The following is a 20222-nucleotide window of genomic DNA, read 5'->3' on the forward strand; positions in this document are numbered from 1 at the left end:
AACGGGGATGGGGAACAGGGACAGGGAATGGGAACGGGGACAGGGAATGGGAACTGGGAATGGGGAATGGGAACAGGGAATGGGGACAGGGAATGGGGAGGGGGAATGGGAATGAAACCGGAGAGGGGAATATGGGAACAGGACAGGGAATGTGGGTCTGTGACTCTGGGAACGGCAACTGGACGGAGATTACGGGACTGGGAGAGGGAATGGGACCAGGAATGGGATGGGCACTGGGATGGGAGCAGGACGGGAGCGGGGTGGCACGGAAATGGGCTGGGGACAAGGGCAGGGACAGCAGGGACCGGGGGATCCCGGTCAGGGGACAGCGGGACGCAGGACAGGGGGGACACGGGGACAATTCCAGGGCAGGGGCTCCTTGATCAGGTGCCCCGGAACCTCCAGCAGGGTCTCCCAGTACAGCTGGAGCTGCTGGGCCTGGGGTGCCCAAAGCCTTGAGCCACCCCCAAATTCCTCCCATGGAGCCCTCACGTCCCTGGAACCCAACGTCCTCCACCCCATGTGCCCGAGCACACCTCAGTTCAGCGTCTTTATTTTTACCCCATTTTGGGTGTTTGGGAAGGACAAACAGAAATGCCAAGAAAAAACCCAGGTGAGCCCGAGGAGGACGCGCGGAGCCCCCCGGCCAGGTGCGTTCCCGACGCGGATCAGCGGGGATCATCCAGCGCGGATCCCGCCACGGGATTCCCTCGGCGGTGTCTCCGTCGGTGTCGGGTCGAGGCTGAGCTCGGTGAGAATCTCTTCCCGTACTCCCCACGCTCGCGGGGTCTCTCCCCGCTGCGGACGCGCCGGTGCCCGACGAAGTTGGAGTTGCGCTCGTAGCCCTTCCCGCAGCCGGGGCGGACGAAGGGGCCTCTCTCTCCTCCACGCGGACGCGATGGTGCTGGTAGAGCAGCGAGCTCCTCGGAAAGCTCTCGCTGCATTTCTCACGGAGGCTCGTAGGGCCTCTCCCCGCTGCGGACGCGCCGGTGGCTGCCGAGGCCGGGCTTTGTCCCGAAGCCCTTCCCGCAGTCGGGGCACGGGAACGGCCTCTCCCCCGTGTGGACACGACAGCGCAGCTGGAGACTGCAGGAGCTCAGGAACCTCCTCTTGCATTTCTCACGCTCGTGGGGTTTGTCCCCGCTGTGGCTCTTCCTGCGGGTAACGAGCTGGGAGCTCGTCCTGAATCCCTTCCCACACCGCCCACACTTGTAGGGCCGTTCCTCTGAGTGCATTTTCAGGTGGATGAGCAGGTAGGATCTGAACTTGAATCTCTTCCCGCTCGCTCTCGTGGGGCCGCTCCTCTGAGCGGATCCTCTGGTGTTTCATCAGCTCGGAACTCGACTCGAATCTCTTCCCTCAGCGCTGACGCTCGTGGGGCCGCTCCTCTGAGCGGATCCTCCGGTGACCGACCCGGCGGCATCTCCACCCGAATCCCTTCCCACATTTCGGGCACTCGTGGGGCTTCTCCCCGTCCTGAAGCTGCTCGGGGACCCCCAGCTCCGAGCTCCGGCCGCGTCCCCGGCCCGGGCTGGCCGTTTCCTCCCGGGATCTGCGTTTGCAGCCCCTCCTGCTGCGGGATCTCCGGGGATTTTCCTCCCCGCCGGATTCCCGCTCCACGGAGCCGCTCCAAACGGCCTCTTCCACGAGGTTCTGCCGCGGGGATTTGTCCTCCCCGGTCTCCTTCCCCCGCTCCAGCGGGCCAAGGTTGGGGAATGGGAAATCCTGCTCTGTGGGAAAACAAGGGCTGAGCGCGCTGGGTTTGCTGCTCCCTGTGCCCGAGGGCAGCTGCAGAAGCCGGGGCCCCTTGCGGCCTCGGGGAGCCCAGAGCCCGCTCAGCACCAACCTCCCGCACCCCTCCAGGCTGCCGGGGGTCCCCCGGCTCCGGGATCGCCCCTCTGCGCTCTCCCCGCTCCGGGGCTCCCGCCTTCCCCCCCGGCTCTCCCGGGGGTCCCCGGAGCCGATCTCGCCCCCTCCCCGCCGCTACCGAGCGATCGCCGCGTGGGACCCGCCAAGATCCATTTCGGGCTCGGCTCCGGGCTCCTGCGGGATCCGAACATCCCCCGCCCGTCCCCGCAAAAAAAAAAAAAAAAACAAAACAAAAAACCCTCCCGGAGCCCCCCCCAGAGCCGTGGGTTCGGGCCGAGCTCCCCCTCCCCGCTCACCTGCGGGTTCCGGGAGGGCGATGCTGCCGGACCCGGGGCAGCCGCGGCCGGAGCGGGCGGCCGGGGGAAGCGCGTGCTTCCAAAAACGCTCCTGCTCCTCCTCCTCCTCCTCCTGTGTCCTTCCTCCTCCTCCTCCTCCTCCTCCTGTGTCCTTCCTCCTGCTCCTCCTCCTCCTCCTGTGTCCTTCCTCCTCCTCCTCCTCCTCCTCCTGTGTCCTTCCTCCTCCTCCTCCTCCTCCTCCTGCTCCTCCTCCTGCTCCTTCCCCACCCCGGCCCGGGCCGCGCTCTGCCCCGGGGGGATTGCAAAGCGGCTGCGCCCCGCGCGGCACTGGGAGCGATACTGGGAACACTGGGAGTGATACTGGGAGCACTGGGAGTGAGAGTGAGAGCGATGCTGAGAGCCCCGGAAGGAACTGGGAGCGCTTTCCCTGCCAGGACCGCTCTTACTGGGAGCACTGGGAAGGAACTGGGAGCACTGGGAGTGACCGTGAGAGCACCGGGAGGAACTGGGAGCGCTTTCTTTGCCAGGACCGCTCTTACTGGGAGCACTGGGAAGGAACTGGGAGCACTGGGAGTGACCGTGAGAGCACCGGAAGGAACTGGGAGCGCTTTCCCTGCCAGGACCGCTCTTACTGGGAGCACTGGGAAGGAACTGGGAGCACTGGGAGTGACCGTGAGAGCACCGGGAGGAACTGGGAGCGCTTTCCTTGCCAGGACCGCTCTTACTGGGAGCACTGGGAGTGATACTGGGAGCACTGGGAGTGACAGTGAGAGCGATGCTGAGAGCCCCGGGAGGAACTGGGAGCGCTTTCCCTGCCAGGACCGCTCTTACTGGGAGCACTGGGAGGGAACTGGGAGCAAACAGCGCCCGGCGGGGCTGCAGCCGAAGTGGGCGGGGCCAGAGCAATGGGCGTGATTATGCAAATGAATTCTGATTCTGCGTCCTGATTGGTGGGCGCGTTCTCCGCGCAGTCGTGTCCGAGGGAACGTGGGCGTGGCTATGCAAATATTCATTCGCGCGCGATTTTTGGTAAGCTGGGGGCGGGGTTATGCAAATAAAATTTTGTTTTCCGCCTTTTTTTGGTCAGTTTTTATTTTGTTGTTTTGTTTTGGTTTTTTTTGGTGGGTGGGATTATGCAAATCATCCCGAAATTCCTGCGCGTTGCACTGTGGGGATCTCCGTGATCCCCCCCACATTGGGGTCTCGGGTTTTTTGGGACCCCCCCACTCCCCCCCAATTTTGGGTCCTTCCCTTCCCCGGAGCCTCAGGGACTCCCTCCGGACCTCAAGGGTTAATCTGGGGCTAGGGGACCCCTCTGAAGTTTTGGGGACCCCTCTGAAGTTTTGGGGACCCCTCTGAAGTTTTGGGACCTTCCTGAGGTTTTGGTGACCCCCCCCCCCCGGATTTTTGGGGCGCCACCTCCAAAAACTCTCAGGACCATCCCCCCCCTCAGGACCGCCCCCCCCCTCTCCCCCCCAATTCTCCCTTTCCAGGCGAATTCATCCCCAAATTTCCCCTCTCCACCTTTTGGGGGTCTCTGGTGACCCCAAATTTCATCCCTGGGGATGATTTTGGGGATGGGGGTGGGCGTGGGGAACCTTCCCGAGAGGGGGGGGGGGGGGGGGGGGGGGGCTCGGTACCTGCCTGGAGCGGAGCTTGGATCCCGGTCCGGGTGGTCCCGGTGTCACCCCCCCTTTGTCACCCCCCTTTATTGGGGACATCCCGCGGTGTCACCTCCTCTACATTGGGGACATTCCCCTTTGTGTCCCCCCTCATTGGGGACATCCCGGGCTGTCACCCCCCTTTGTCACCCCCCTTTATTGGGGACATCCCGGGATGTCACCCCCCCCTTTGTCACCCCCTCATTGGGGACATCCCGGGCTGTCACCCCCCTGTCCCCTCCCTCCGGTGACCCCGATCCCGATCCCGATCCCGACCCCGATCCCGACCCCGACCCCGACCCCGACCCCGATCCCGATCCCGACCCCGATCCCGATCCCGACCCCGACCCCGATCCCGACCCCGATCCCGACCCCGATCCCGATCCCGATCCCGATCCCGATCCCGATCCCGACCCCGATCCCGACCCCGACCCCGATCCCGACCCCGACCCCGACCCCGATCCCGATCCCGATCCCGATCCCGACCCCGACCCCGATCCCGACCCCGATCCCGACCCCGACCCCGATCCCGACCCCGACCCCGACCCCGACCCCGACCCCGATCCCGACCCCGATCCCGACCCCGACCCCGACCCCGATCCCGACCCCGATCCCGACCCCGATCCCGACCCCGACCCCGATCCGGACCCCGACCCCGATCCCGACCCCGATCCCGACCCCGATCCCGACCCCGACCCCGATCCCGACCCCGATCCCGATCCCGACCCCGACCCCGACCCCGATCCGGACCCCGACCCCGACCCCGATCCGGACCCCGACCCCGACCCCGATCCCGACCCCGATCCCGACCCCGATCCCGATCCCGACCCCGACCCCGATCCCGACCCCGACCCCGACCCCGATCCGGACCCCGACCCCGACCCCGATCCCGACCCCGACCCCGACCCCGATCCCGACCCCGATCCCGACCCCGATCCCGACCCCGACCCCGATCCCGACCCCGATCCCGATCCCGATCCCGACCCCGATCCCGATCCCGATCCCGACCCCGATCCGGACCCCGACCCCGACCCCGACCCCGACCCCGATCCCGATCCCGATCCCGATCCCATCACGTGAGCGCTGATCCCGTTAAGAGCCTTTTCCCGGGGGGAGGGGAGGGGCAGGTGACACCATGGCCACCCCCCCGGCCCGCACTGTCCTTGTCACCGGCTGCTCCTCGGGCATCGGCCTGGCCCTGGCCGTGCGGCTCGCCCGGGACCCCCGGAGGCGATACCTGGGTGAGGAGGGGTCCCCAAAATGTCCCCGGGTGTCCCCAAGGAGGGGAGGGTGAGGGGAGGTGTCACCAAATGTCCCCAAATGTCCCCAGGGCGGGAGGGGAGGGGTTGGGCACAGCTGGGAGGGGACACCCCGGGATTGTCCCCAACCCTTTAAGGGACACGTGGGACACCCCAGGAGGGTGAGGAGGGGTCCCCAAATGTCCCCAAATGTCCCCAAGGTGAGAGAGAAGGGACTGGACACCCCGGGATTGTCCCCAACCCTTTAAGGGACACCCCAGGACTGTCCCCAAGATGGGATTTTGGGATCCCTGATGAATCCTTGGGGGTTTTTGGGATCCCTGATGAATCTTCGGGGGTTTTTTGGGATCTCTGATGAATCCTTGGGGGTTTTTTGGGATCTCTGACCGATCGTTGGGATCCCTGACCCGTTTTTGGGGTTTTTGGGATCCCTGATGAATCTTTGGGGTTTTTTTGGGATCCCTGATGAATCCTTGGGGGTTTTTGGGATCCCTGATGAATCTTTGGGGGTTTTTTGGGATCTCTGGCCGATCTTTGGGATCCCTGACCCATTTTTGGGGTTTTTTGGGATCCCTGATGTATCTTTGGGGTTTTTTTGGGATCCCTGATGAATCCTTGGGGGTTTTTGGGATCCCTGATGAATCTTTGGGGTTTCTTGGGGATCTCTGGCCGCTCTTTGGGGTCCCTGACCCGTTTTTGGGGTTTTTGGGATCCCTGATGAATCTTTGGGGGTTTTTTGGGATCCCTGATGAATCCTTGGGGGTCCCTGACCCGTTTTTGGGGTTTTTGGGATCCCTGATGAATCCTTGGGGGTCCCTGACCCGTTTTTGGGGTGTCAGTCCTGGCCACCATGCGGGACCTGTCGCGCCGGGGGCCGCTGGAGGCCGCGGCCGGGGCCACCCTTGGGGACACCCTGCGGATCCTGCAGCTCGATGTCACCAGCGACAGCTCCGTGGCCGAGTGCCTGGGGGGGATCCCGGGGGGGCGCGTGGACGTCGTGGGTGAGGAAATCTGGGGGGGCTTGAGGTCGGTTCGGGGGGATTTTGGGGGGTTTTGGGGTGGTTTGGGGGGATTTTGGGGGGGGATTGGGGTGGTTTGGGGGGATTTTGGGGGGTTTTGGGGTGGTTTGGGGGGATTTTGGGGGGGGATTGGGGTGGTTTGGGGGGATTTTGGGGGGTTTTGGGGTGGTTTGGGGGGATTTTGGGGAGGGATTGGGGTGGTTTGATGTCGGGTTTTGGGGGTTTGGGGAGATTTTGGGGGGTTTTGGGGTGGTTTGGGGGGATTTTGGGGGGGGATTGGGGTGGTTTGGGGGGATTTTGGGGGGTTTTGGGGTGGTTTGGGGGGATTTTGGGGAGGGATTGGGGTGGTTTGATGTCGGGTTTTGGGGGTTTGGGGAGATTTTGGGGGGTTTTGGGGTGGTTTGGGGGGATTTTGGGGGGGGATTGGGGTGGTTTGGGGGGATTTTGGGGGGTTTTGGGGTGGTTTGGGGGGATTTTGGGGAGGGATTGGGGTGGTTTGATGTCGGGTTTGGGGGGTTTGGGGAGATTTTGGGGGGTTTTGGGGTGGTTTGGGGGGATTTTGGGGGGGATTGGGGTGGTTTGGGGGGATTTTGGGGTGGTTTGGGGTGGTTTGATGTCGGTTTTGGGGTTTTGGGGAGATTTTGGGGGGTTTTGGGGTGGTTTGGGGGAATTTTGGGGTGGTTTAGGGGCATTAGGGGGGGATTGGGGTGGTTTGATGTCTGTTTTGGGGTGGTTTGGGGAGATTTTAGGGGGTTTAGGGTGGTTTGATGTCGGGTTTGGGGGTTTGGGGAGATTTTGGGGGAGTTTTGGGGTGGTTTGGGGGGATTTTGGGGGGTTTTGGGGTGGTTTGATGTCGGTTTTGGGGGTTTGGGGAGATTTTGGGGGGTTTGGGGGTGGTTTGGGGGGATTTTGGGGGGTTTGGGGGTGGTTTGGGGGGATTTTGGGGGGTTTTGGGGTGGTTTGATGTCGGTTTTGGGGGTTTGGGGAGATTTTGGGGGAGTTTAGGGTGGTTTGATGTCGGGTTTGGGGTGGTTTGGGGGAATTTTGGGGGATTTTGGGGTGGTTTGGGGAGATTTTGGGGGGTTTTGGGGGTGGTTTGGAGGAATTTTTGGGGGGTTTTGGTTTGGGGGAATTTTGGGGGGGTTTAGGGGTGGTTTAGGGGGATTTGGGGGTGGTTTGGGGTGGTTTGATGTCGGTTTTGGGGTGGTTTGGGGGAATTTTGGGGGATTTTGGGGTGGTTTGGGGGAATTTTGGGGGATTTTGGGGTGGTTTGGGGGGATTTTGGGGGAATTTGGGGTGGTTTGATGTCGGTTTTGGGGGTTTGGGGAGATTTTGGGGGGTTTTGGGGTGATTTGGGGGGATTTTGGGGGGTTTGGGGGTGGTTTGGGGGGATTTTGGGGGAATTTGGGGTGGTTTGATGTCGGTTTTGGGGGTTTGGGGAGATTTTGGGGGGTTTTGGGGTGGTTTGGGGGAATTTTGGGGTGGTTTAGGGGCATTAGGGGGGGATTGGGGTGGTTTGATGTCTGTTTTGGGGTGGTTTGGGGAGATTTTAGGGGGTTTAGGGTGGTTTGATGTCGGTTTTGGGGGTTTGGGGATATTTTGGGGGGGTTTAGGGTGGTTTGATGTCGGTTTTGGGGGTTTGGGGAGATTTTAGGGGGTTTAGGGTGGTTTGATGTCGGTTTTGGGGGTTTGGGGAGATTTTGGGGGGTTTTGGGGTGATTTGGGGGGATTTTGGGGGGTTTGGGGGTGGTTTGGGGGGATTTTGGGGGGTTTTGGGGTGGTTTGGGGGGATTTTGGGGGGTTTTGGGGTGGTTTGGGGAGATTTTGGGGGAGTTTTGGGGTGGTTTGGGGGGATTTTGGGGGGTTTTGGGGTGGTTTGATGTCTGTTTTGGGGTGGTTTGGGGAGATTTTAGGGGGTTTAGGGTGGTTTGATGTCGGGTTTGGGGGTTTGGGGAGATTTTGGGGGAGTTTTGGGGTGGTTTGGGGGGATTTTGGGGGGTTTTGGGGTGGTTTGATGTCGGTTTTGGGGGTTTGGGGAGATTTTGGGGGAGTTTAGGGTGGTTTGATGTCGGTTTTGGGGTTTTGGGGAGATTTTGGGGGATTTTGGGGTGGTTTGGGGAGATTTTGGGGGGTTTTGGGAGGTGGTTTGGAGGAATTTTTGGGGGGTTTTGGTTTGGGGGAATTTTGGGGGGGTTTAGGGGTGGTTTAGGGGGATTTGGGGGTGGTTTGGGGTGGTTTGATGTCGGGTTTGGGGCGGTTTGGGGGAATTTTGGGGGTTTGGGGGTGGTTTGGGGGGATTTTGGGGGGTTTAGGGGTGGTTTGGGGGGATTTTGGGGGAATTTGGGGTGGTTTGATGTCGGTTTTGGGGGTTTGGGGAGATTTTGGGGGGTTTTGGGGTGGTTTGGGGGAATTTTGGGGTGGTTTAGGGGCATTAGGGGGGGATTGGGGTGGTTTGATGTCTGTTTTGGGGTGGTTTGGGGGGATTTTAGGGGGTTTAGGGTGGTTTGATGTCGGTTTTGGGGGTTTGGGGAGATTTTGGGGGGGGGATTGGGGTGGTTTGATGTCGGTTTTGGGGCGGTTTGGGGGAATTTTGGGGTGTTTTGGGTTGGTTTGCGGGAATTTTGGGGGGTTTGGGGGTGGTTTGGGGGGAATTTTGGGGGGTTTGGGGGTGGTTTGGGGGGATTTTGGGGGAATTTGGGGTGGTTTGATGTCGGTTTTGGGGCGGTTTGGGGGAATTTTGGGGGGTTTTGGGGTGGTTTAGGGGGATTTTGGGGGTTTTGGGGTGGTTTGGGGGCGTTTTGGGGGAATTTGAGGGGTTTTTTGGGATTTTATGGTGGTTCGATGTTGCTTTGGGGGGATTTTGGGGTGGTCTGGGGGGATTTTGGGGGAGTTTTTGGGCTGAGTTTGGGCGGTTTTGGGGCCTTTTGAAAGTTTTGCATCTCACGAGCAGATTTTAGGGGAGAATTTCGGGATTTTTATTTTCTTTTTTGGGGGGGGTCGTTCCTTATCCCCCTATACCCACCCAGGGTAGTGGATTATTATTATTATTACTATTATTTTATTATTATTATTATTATTATTATTATTATTATTGTTACCATTGTTATTATTAATATTATTAATATCATTATTATTACTATTATTACTATTATTATTACTATTATTATTGCTATTATTATTATCATTATTGTTAATATTAACATTAACATTAACATTAATATTAATATTAATACTAATGTTAATGCTAATATTAATAGTAATATTAATATTAATACTAATATTAATTCTACTATTACTATTAATATTAATGCTAATATTAATATTAATATTAATACTAATACTAATATTAATGATACTGTTAAAATTAATATTAATATTAATACTAATATTAATATTAATATTAATTTTTACGGGGGGGGAGTGGTGGATTTTATGGGATTTTGCGCTGATTTCGTGGGATTTGATGAGATTTGAGTAACTCTGAACCCCCTGGACCGATTTTAGTGGGGATTTCGGGATTTTTTTTTTTTTTTTTTTTTTTTTTGGGGAGGGGGGAGTTTATTCCCTGACCGCCCCCCCCCTCTCCCCCCTCCCGACCCCTCCCAGTGAACAACGCCGGGGTGGGGCTGGTGGGACCCCTGGAAAGCGCCACGGGGCCGCAGGTTCAGCGCGTGTTCGACACCAACGTTTTTGGGGTTCTGCGCTTGGCCCAGGCCCTGCTCCCCCAAATGAAGCGACGCCGCAGCGGCCACATCGTGGTGGTCAGCAGCGTCATGGGGCTGCAAGGTGAGACCCCCACCCTCCCCAAAAAACAAACAAAAAAAAAAAAAAATGGTCCTAAGATCATCCTCAGTAAAAACAAAAACAAACAAAAAAAAACCAAAAAAAAAAACCCAAAAAAATCGACTCAAAAATCGTCCTAAAATCATCCTCGGTAAAAACAAAAACAAACAAAAACAAAACAAAACAAAAAAAAAAAAAACAAAAAAATCGACTCAAAAATCGTCCTAAAATCATCCTCGGTAAAAACAAAAACAAAACAAAACAAAACAAAAAAAAACAACCAAAAAAATCGCCCCAAAAATCGTCCTAAAATCATCCTCGGTAAAAACAAAAAAAAAAAAAAAAAAAAACCCAAAAAATCGACTCAAAAATCGTCCTAAAATCATCCTCGGTAAAAACAAAAAACAAAAAACAAAAAAAAAAACACCAAAAAAATCGACTCAAAAATCGTCCTAAAATCATCCTCGGTAAAAACAAAAACAAAACAAAACAAAACAAAAAAAAACAACCAAAAAAATCGCCCCAAAAATCGTCCTAAAATCATCCTCGGTAAAAACAAAAAAAAAAAAAAAAAAAACCCCAAAAAATCGACTCAAAAATCGTCCTAAAATCATCCTCGGTAAAAACAAAACAAAACAAAACAAAACAAAAAAAAAAAAAAATCGTCCTAAAATCATCCTCGGTAAAAACAAAAACAAAACAAAACAAAAAAAAACAACCAAAAAAATCGCCCCAAAAATCGTCCTAAAATCATCCTCGGTAAAAACAAAAAAAAAAAAAAAAAAAACCCCAAAAAATCGACTCAAAAATCGTCCTAAAATCATCCTCGGTAAAAACAAAACAAAACAAAACAAAACAAAAAAAAAAAAAAATCGTCCTAAAATCATCCTCGGTAAAAACAAAAACAAAACAAAACAAAAAAAAACAACCAAAAAAATCGCCCCAAAAATCGTCCTAAAATCATCCTCGGTAAAAACAAAAAAAAAAAAAACCCAAAAAAATCGACTCAAAAATCGTCCTAAAATCATCCTCGGTAAAAACAAAAACAAAAAAAAAAAAAAAAAAAAAAATCGTCCTAAAATCATCCTCGGTAAAAACAAACAAAAAAAAAAATAAAAATCGTCCTAAAATCATCCTCGGTAAAAACAAAAACAAAACAAAACAAAAAAAAAAAAAACAAACAAACAAAAAATCGACTCAAAAATCGCCCTAAAATCATCCTCAGTAAAAACAAAACAAAACAAAACAAAAAAAAAAAAAAAAAAAAAATCGTCCTAAAATCATCCTCGGTAAAAACAAAAACAAAACAAAACAAAACAAAAAAAAACAACCAAAAAAATCGACTCAAAAATCGTCCTAAAATCATCCTCGGTAAAAACAAAAACAAAAAAAAAACAAAAAAAAACCAAACAAAAAAAAAATCGACTCAAAAATCGTCCTAAAATCATCCTCAGTAAAAACAAAACAAAACAAAACAAAAAAAAACAAAAAAAAATCGACTCAAAAATCGTCCTAAAATGATCCTCGGTAAAAACAAAAAAAAAAAAAAAAAACAACCAAAAAAATCGACTCAAAAATCGTCCTAAAATCATCCTCGGTAAAAACAAAAACAAAAAAACCAAAAAAAAAACAAACAAAAAAAAAATCGACTCAAAAATCGCCCTAAAATCATCCTCGGTAAAAACAAAAACAAAACAAAACAAAAAAAAAAAAAAACAAAAAAATCGCCCCAAAAATCGTCCTAAAATCATCCTCGGTAAAAACAAAAACAAAAAAAACAAAAAACAAAAAAAACCAAAAAAAAAAATCGACTCAAAAATCGTCCTAAAATCATCCTCGGTAAACACACACAAAAAAAACAAAAAACCAAAAACAACCAAAAAAATCGCCCCAAAAATCATCCCAAAATCATCCTCGGTAAAAACAAAAAAAAAAAAAAAACAAAAAACAAAAAAATCGCCTCAAAAATCGTCCCAAAATCATCCTCGGTAAACACAAAAAGAAAAAAAAAACAAAAACAAAAACATCGCCCCAAAATCCTCCTCGGAACTCCCAAAAATTCACACCAAAATCTTACCCGGTACCCCCGAAAAATTCACCCCAAATCCACCCCAAAATCATCCCGAACCCCAAATTTTGGGGGGATGGAGCCCCCAAACCCCTCCCAAACCCCAAATTTTGGGGGATTGAGCCCCCAGACCCCAAATTTTGGGGGAATGGAGCCCCCAGACCCCAAATTTTGGGGGATGGAGACCTCAAACCCCTCCCAAACCCCAAATTTTGGGGGGATGGGGCCCCCAAACCCCTCCCAAGCCCCAAATTTTGGAGGGATGGAGCCCCCAAACCCCTCCCAAACCCCAAATTTTGGGGGAATGAAGCCCCCAGACCCCAAATTTTGGGGGGCTGTAGCCCTCAAACCCCTCCCAAACCCCACATTTTGGGGGGATGGAGCCCCCAGACCCCAAATTTTGGGGGATGGAGACCTCAAACCCCTCCCAAACCCCAAATTTTGGGGGGATGGAGCCCCCAAATCCCTCCCAAACCCCAAAGTTTGGGGGGATGGAGCCCCCAGACCCCAAATTTTGGGGGAATGGAGCCCCCAGACCCCAAATTTTGGGGGGATGGAGCCCCCAAACCCCTCCCAAACCCCAAATTTTGGAGGCATGGAGCCCCCAGACCCCAAATTTTGGGGGATGGAGACCTCAAACCCCTCCCAAACCCCAAATTTTGGGGGGATGGAGCCCCCAAATCCCTCCCAAACCCCAAATTTTGGGGGGATGGAGCCCCCAGACCCCAAATTTTGGGGGGATGGAGCCCCCAAACCCCTCCCAAACCCCAAATTTTGGGGGGATGGAGCCCCCAAACCCCTCCCAAACCCCAAATTTTGGGGGGATGGAGCCCCCAGACCCCAAATTTTGGGGGGATGGAGACCTCAAACCCCTCCCAAACCCCAAATTTTGGAGGCATGGAGTCCCCAGACCCCAAATTTTGGGGGATGGAGACCTCAAACTCCTCCCAAACCCCAAATTTTGGGGGGATGGAGCCCCCAAACCCCTCCCAGACCCCCCCAAAATTTTGGGGTGCCCGCAGGGGTTGTTTTCAACGACGTCTACTCGGCCTCCAAGTTTGCGGTGGAGGGGCTGTGCGAGAGCCTGGCGGTGCAGCTGCTGCAGTTCAACGTCTTGTGAGTGCGGGGGGACCCCAAAAATCCCCAAAACCCTCCCCGAAAATCAACGAAATAGCCCCAAAAAATCCCCAAATAATCCCCAAACAATCCCCCAAAAAATCCCCCAAAAAATCCCCCAAAAAATCCCCCAAAAAATCCCCAAAACCCTCCCCGAAAATCAACAATATAGCCCCAAAAAATCCCCAAACAATCCCCAAAAAATCCCCAAAACCCTCCCCGAAAATCAACAAAATATCCCCAAAAAATCCCCAAAAAATCCCCAAAACCCTCCCCGAAAATCAACAAAATAGCCCCAAAAAATCCCCAAATAATCCCCAAACAATCCCCCAAAAAATCCCCCAAAAAATCCCCCAAAAAATCCCCCAAAAAATCCCCAAAACCCTCCCCGAAAATCAACAATATAGCCCCAAAAAATCCCCAAACAATCCCCAAAAAATCCCCAAAACCCTCCCCGAAAATCAACAAAATATCCCCAAAAAATCCCCAAAAAATCCCCAAAACCCTCCCCGAAAATCAACAAAATATCCCCAAAATATCCCCAAATAATCCCCAAACAATCCCCCAAAAAATCCCCCAAAAAATCCCCCAAAAAATCCCCCAAAAAATCCCCCAAAAAATCCCCAAAACCCTCCCCGAAAATCAACGAAATAGCCCCAAAAAATCCCCAAATAATCCCCAAACAATCCCCCAAAAAATCCCCCAAAAAATCCCCCAAAAATCCCCAAAACCCTCCCCGAAAATCAACGAAATAGCCCCAAAAAATCCCCAAATAATCCCCAAAAAATCCCCCAAAAAATCCCCCAAAAAATCCCCCAAAAAATCCCCAAAACCCTCCCCGAAAATCAACGAAATAGCCCCAAAAAATCCCCAAATAATCCCCAAACAATCCCCCAAAAAATCCCCCAAAAAATCCCCCAAAAAATCCCCAAAACCCTCCCCGAAAATCAACGAAATAGCCCCAAATAATCCCCAAACAATCCCCCAAAAAATCCCCCAAAAAATCCCCCAAAAAATCCCCCAAAAAATCCCCAAAACCCTCCCCGAAAATCAACGAAATAGCCCCAAAAAATCCCCAAACAATCCCCAAAAAATCCCCAAAACCCTCCCCGAAAATCAACAAAATATCCCCAAATAATCCCCAAATAATCCCCAAACAATCCCCCAAAAAATCCCCCAAAAAATCCCCCAAAAAATCCCCCAAAAAATCCCCAAAACCCTCCCCGAAAATCAACGAAATAGCCCCAAAAAATCCCCAAACAATCCCCAAAAAATCCCCAAAACCCTCCCCGAAAATCAACAAAATATCCCCAAAATATCCCCAAATAATCCCCAAACAATCCCCCAAAAAATCCCCCAAAAAATCCCCCAAAAAATCCCCCAAAAAATCCCCAAAACCCTCCCCGAAAATCAACGAAATAGCCCCAAAAAATCCCCAAACAATCCCCAAAAAATCCCCAAAACCCTCCCCGAAAATCAACAAAATATCCCCAAAAAATCCCCAAAAAATCCCCAAAACCCTCCCCGAAAATCAACAAAATATCCCCAAAATATCCCCAAATAATCCCCAAACAATCCCCCAAAAAATCCCCCAAAAAATCCCCCAAAAAATCCCCCAAAAAATCCCCCAAAAAATCCCCAAAACCCTCCCCGAAAATCAACGAAATAGCCCCAAAAAATCCCCAAATAATCCCCAAACAATCCCCCAAAAAATCCCCCAAAAAATCCCCCAAAAAATCCCCAAAACCCTCCCCGAAAATCAACGAAATAGCCCCAAAAAATCCCCAAATAATCCCCAAACAATCCCCCAAAAAATCCCCAAAAAATCCCCCAAAAAATCCCCCAAAAAATCCCCAAAACCCTCCCCGAAAATCAACGAAATAGCCCCAAAAAATCCCCAAATAATCCCCAAACAATCCCCCAAAAAATCCCCAAAAAATCCCCAAAAAATCCCCAAACAATCCCCCAAAAAATCCTCAAAAAATCCCGAAAAATTCCCCAAAAAATCCCCAAAAACCCTCCCCGAAAATCAACGAAATATCCCCAAAAAATCCCCAAATAATCCCCAAACAATCCCCCAAAAAATCCCCCAAAAATTCCCCCAAAAATCCCCAAAACCCTCCCCGAAAATCAACAAAATATCCCCAAATAATCCCCAAACAATCCCCCCAAAAATCCCAAAAAAATCCCCCAAAAAATCCCCAAAAAATCCCCCAAAAAATCCCCCAAAAAATCCCCAAACAATCCCCAAACAATCCCCAAAAAATCCCCAAAACCCTCCCCGAAAATCAACAAAATATCCCCAAACAATCCCCAAAAAATCCCCAAAAATCCCCAAAAATTCCCAAAAGTCCCCAAAAAATCCTCAAAAATCCAAAAAAATTGCCAAAAAATTGCCAAAAAATCCCCCAAAATCCCCAAAAAATCCTCAGAAAACCCCCAAAAAATCCCAAAAAAATCCTCAAAAAATCCCCAAAATATCCCCCAAACTCCCCCAAAAATCCCCAAAAATTTCTCAAAAATTTCCCAAAAATTCCCCAAAAAATCCCCAAAAAATCCTCAAAAAATCCGCAAAAAATCCAAAAAAATTGCCCAAAAATTGCCAAAAAATCCCGAAAATTTCCCAAAAAATCCCGAAAAATCCCCGAAAAATCCCCAAAAATCCCCAAAATATCCCCCAAACTCCCCCAAAAATCCCCAAAAATTTCTCAAAAATTTCCCAAAAAATCCCCAAAAAATCCCCAAAAAATCCCCAAAAAATCCCCAAAAAATCCTCAAAAAATCCGCAAAAAATCCAAAAAAATTGCCCAAAAATTGCCAAAAAATCCCGAAAATTTCCCAAAAAATCCCGAAAAATCCCCCAAAAATCCCCCAAAAAACCCCTAAAAAATCCCTAAAAAATCCTCAAAAATCCCCAAAAAACCCCCAAAAAACCCCCAAAAAATCCCCAAAAAATCCTCAAAAATCCCTCAAAAATCCTCAAAAATCCCCAAAAAATCCCCAAAAAACCCCCAAAAATCTCAAAAAAAATCACAAAAATCCCCAAAAAAACCCCAAAAACCCCCCAAAAAATCCCTAAAAAATCCTCAAAAACCCCCAAAAAACCCCTAAAAAACCCCCAAAAAATCCCTAAAAAATCCTCAAAAATCCCCAAAAAATCCCCAAAAAACCCCCAAAAAATCCTCAAAAATCCCCAAAAAATCAACAAAAAAATCCCTAAAAAATCCTCAAAAATCCCCAAAAAAATCCCCAAAAAATCGAAAAAAATTGCCAAAAAATCCCCAAAAAAACCCCAAAAAATCCTCAAAAAATCCGCAAAAAATCCAAAAAAATTGCCCAAAAATTGCCAAAAAATCCCGAAAATTTCCCAAAAAATCCCGAAAAATCCCCGAAAAATCCCCAAAAATCCCCAAAAACCCCCAAAATATCCCCCAAACTCCCCCAAAAATCCCCAAAAATTTCTCAAAAAATCCCCAAAAAATCCCCAAAAAATCCCCAAACCCCCCAAAAACCCCCCCAAAAATCCCCCCAACCCTCAGCGTGTCCCTGGTGGAGCCCGGCCCGGTGAATTCGGAATTCGAGCGCAAAGTTCTGCAGGAAGTGGAAAACTCGGAATTTCCCGGGAGCGACCCCGAAACCCTGCGCTATTTCCGCGAGATTTACCTGCCCGCCAGCCGCCAGGTGTTCCACACCTTCGGCCAGAGCCCCGACGAGGTCGCACAGGTGAGGGTGGGCGATTTGCGCGGGATTTTTTAGGGGGTTTTTGGGGGTTTTTGGGGATTTTTTTGGGGTTTTTTGGGGGTTTTTGAGGATTTTTTAGGGGGTTTTTGGGGGTTTTTGGGGGATTTTTGTGATTTTTTTTGAGATTTTTTGGGGGTTTTTTGGCAATTTTTTGGGGATTTTTGAGGATTTTTTAGGGATTTTTGAGGATTTTTTGGGGATTTTTTAGGGGTTTTTTGGGGGTTTTTTGGGGGTTTTTGAGGATTTTTTAGGGATTTTTTAGGGGTTTTTTGGGGGATTTTTGGGGGATTTTTCGGGATTTTTTGGGAAATTTTCGGGATTTTTTGGCAATTTTTGGGCAATTTTTTTGGATTTTTTGCGGATTTTTTGAGGATTTTTGAGGATTTTTTAGGGATTTTTTTGTTGATTTTTTGGGGATTTTTGAGGATTTTTTGGGGGTTTTTTGGGGATTTTTTGGGGATTTTTGAGGATTTTTTAGGGATTTTTTGGGGGTTTTTTGGGGGTTTTTTGGGGATTTTTGAGGATTTTTTAGGGATTTTTTGGGGGTTTTTTGGGGGTTTTTTGGGGATTTTTGTGATTTTTTTTGAGATTTTTTGGGGGTTTTTTGGCAATTTTTTGGGGATTTTTGAGGATTTTTTAGGGATTTTTGAGGATTTTTTGGGGATTTTTTAGGGGTTTTTTGGGGATTTTTTGGGGATTTTTGAGGATTTTTTAGGGATTTTTTGGGGGTTTTTTGGGGGATTTTTGGGGGATTTTTCGGGATTTTTTGGGAAATTTTCGGGATTTTTTGGCAATTTTTGGGCAATTTTTTTGGATTTTTTGCGGATTTTTTGAGGATTTTTTGGGGATTTTTTGGGGATTTTTTGGCAATTTTTTTCGATTTTTTGGGGGTTTTTTGGGGATTTTTTGGGGATTTTTGAGGATTTTTGAGGGATTTTTGAGGATTTTTTGGGGATTTTTTAGGGGTTTTTTGGGGGGTTTTTTGGGGATTTTTGAGGATTTTTTAGGGATTTTTTAGGGGTTTTTTGGCAATTTTTTTCGATTTTTTGGGGATTTTTTTGGGATTTTTAGGGATTTTTTGGGGTTTTTTTGGGGATTTTTGAGGATTTTTTAGGGATTTTTTGGGGGTTTTTTTGGGATTTTTTGGGGATTTTTGAGGATTTTTTAGGGATTTTTGGGGGGTTTTTTGGGGATTTTTGAGGATTTTTTAGGGATTTTTTGGGGGATTTTTGGAGGATTTTTGGGGGATTTTTTTGGATTTTTGGGGGATTTTTTTGAGGATTTTTGGGGGATTTTTTGAGGATTTTTTGGGTGGTTTTTTGGGGACTTTTGAGGATTTTTTGGGGGTTTTTTGGGGATTTTTTGGGGATTTTTGAGGATTTTTTAGGGATTTTTTGGGGGTTTTTTGGGGATTTTTTGGGGATTTTTGAGGATTTTTGAGGGATTTTTTTGGGGGTTTTTTGGGGGTTTTTTGGGGATTTTTGAGGATTTTTTTGGGATTTTTTTGGGGGATTTTTTGGGGGTTTTTTGGGGATTTTTGAGGATTTTTTTGGGATTTTTTGGGGGTTTTTTGGGGGTTTTTTGGGGGTTTTTTGGGGATTTTTGAGGATTTTTTAGGGATTTTTTGGGGGTTTTTTGGGGGTTTTTTGGGGATTTTTGAGGATTTTTTAGGGATTTTTTTAGGGATTTTTTGGGGGTTTTTTTTGGGGGATTTTTTGGGGATTTTTTTGGATTTTTTGGGTTTTTTTGAGGATTTTTTTGGGATTTTTTGGGAAATTTTTGTGGATTTTTTGGAGATTTTTTGGGATTTTTTGGGGGATTTCTTGGAGCTTTTTTGCTGATTTTTTTGGGGTTTTTTGGATTGTTTTTGGATTTTTTGCGGATATTTTGGGGATTTTTGGGTGTTTTTGAAGATTTTTTTTTTGATTTTTGGGGGATTTTTTGCGATTTTATTTGATTTTTTGGGGCTTTTTGTGGGGATTTTTTGAGGATTTTTTTTTATTATTTTTGGAGATTTTTTGGGGATTTTTTGAGGATTTTTTGCAGATTTTTTGGAATTTTTTTGGGATTTTTTTGAGGATTTTTTTGAGATTTTTTTTTGGATTATTTGGAGGGATTTTTTTGAGGATTTTTTGGATGATTTTTTGGGATTTTTTTTAGATTTTTGGGGGGATTTTTTTGGTGATCTTTTCGTGATTTTTTTGTGAAATTTTTTTGATTTTTTGGGGGTTTTTGGGGATTTTTTTGGGGGATTTTTTAGTGATTTTTTGGGGATTTTAAGCGATTTTTGGGCATTTTTGGGGGGATTTTGAGCCTTTCCGAGTGAATTTTTGGGGTTTTTGGGTTACCTGGCTGGGATTTTTTTGGGGGGATTTTTGGGGTCCCCCTCACCTGTGTCCCCCCGCCCCCCCCCCAGGTGATTGAAGACCCTCGGTCCCAATTCTGACCCAAATTTGGGGGGAATTTGGGGATTTTTTGGGGCATTTTGAACCTTTCCGAGTGAATTTTGGGAGTTTTTTGGGTTACCTGGCTGGGATTTTTTCGGGGATTTTTGGGGTCCCCCTCACCTGTGCCCCCCCCAGGTGATTGAAGACCCTCGGTCCCAATTCTGGCTGGAATTTTGGGGTTTCTGGGTCCATTTTTGGGGCATTTTGAACCTTTCCGAGTGAATTTTGGGAGTTTTTTGGGTTACCTGGCTGGGATTTTTTCGGGGATTTTTGGGGTCCCCCTCACCTGTGCCCCTCCAGGCCATCGTGGTGGGATTTGGGGGTCCCTGAGTGGATTTTTGGGGTTTCTGGGTCCATTTTTGGGGCATTTTGAACCTTTCCGAGTGAATTTTGGGAGTTTTTTGGGTTACCTGGCTGGGATTTTTTCGGGGATTTTTGGGGTCCCCCTCACCTGTGCCCCTCCAGGCCATCGTGGAGGTGATCGGCGCCCCCCGCCCCCCATTCCGGACCCCCACCAACCCCCTGTACTCTCCCCTGCTCGCCCTGCGCTTCGCCGACCCCCGCGGGGATTTGGGGGTTCGCACCTTCCAGCGCCTCCTCTTCGACCTCGGCCCCGCCTTCCACCTGAGCCTGGCGCTGCTCAGGTGTCTCACCTGCCGCTGCTGCCGCCGCAGGGTCACCCCCGTCTGAGAGCACCCCGAAAATTTGGGGGTTTTGGGGGGTCCTGGGGGGGGATTTGGGGTGGAATCGAGGGATTTTGGGGTTTTTTGGGGAGGTTTTGGGGAGTCTCACCTGAGCCTGGGCGTGCCCAGGTGTGCTCTGAGTCATCATCGTCTGAGAGCACCTCGAAAATTTGGGGGTTTTGGGGGGTCCTGGGGGGGATTTGGGGTGGAATCGAGGGATTTTGGGGTTTTTTGGGGGGGATTGGGGGATTTTGGGGGTTTTGGGGGGGGGGGGGGTCTC

The 20222-nt window shown here is 49.6% G+C and overlaps 2 protein-coding genes across 2 annotated transcripts; one reads left to right on the forward strand and one right to left on the reverse strand.

Moving 5' to 3' along the window:
• Window positions 1–736: 736 nt before the first annotated feature.
• Window positions 737–1494, reverse strand: LOC134055513 (zinc finger protein 239-like). The gene has a single exon (XM_062511895.1). It carries the CDS (start codon window positions 1233–1235, stop codon window positions 948–950), a length of 288 nt encoding a protein of 95 aa, XP_062367879.1. The 5' UTR covers window positions 1236–1494; the 3' UTR covers window positions 737–947.
• Window positions 1495–4961: 3467 nt separating this feature from the next.
• RDH8 (retinol dehydrogenase 8) lies at window positions 4962–19949 on the forward strand. The gene is made up of 6 exons (XM_062511874.1): window positions 4962–5067; window positions 5925–6086; window positions 9711–9890; window positions 12978–13071; window positions 16611–16794; window positions 19725–19949. Exons 1-6 carry the CDS (start codon window positions 4962–4964, stop codon window positions 19947–19949), a joined length of 951 nt encoding a protein of 316 aa, XP_062367858.1.
• Window positions 19950–20222: the final 273 nt, after the last annotated feature.

Source organism: Cinclus cinclus, chromosome 32, assembly GCF_963662255.1.
Source record: "Cinclus cinclus chromosome 32, bCinCin1.1, whole genome shotgun sequence".
NCBI lineage: Eukaryota > Metazoa > Chordata > Aves > Passeriformes > Cinclidae > Cinclus > Cinclus cinclus.

Excerpts from the sequence above, each read along its gene's own strand:
- LOC134055513 (XM_062511895.1), bottom strand. The coding sequence starts at position 1,235 with ATGCACTCAGAGGAACGGCCCTACAAGTGTGGGCGGTGTGGGAAGGGA.
- RDH8 (XM_062511874.1), top strand. The coding sequence starts at position 4,962 with ATGGCCACCCCCCCGGCCCGCACTGTCCTTGTCACCGGCTGCTCCTCG. Across the intron at positions 5,068-5,924 it reads CCCCCGGAGGCGATACCTGG|TCCTGGCCACCATGCGGGAC; the intron begins GTGAGGAGGGGT and ends TTGGGGTGTCAG. Across the intron at positions 9,891-12,977 it reads CAGCGTCATGGGGCTGCAAG|GGGTTGTTTTCAACGACGTC; the intron begins GTGAGACCCCCA and ends GGGTGCCCGCAG.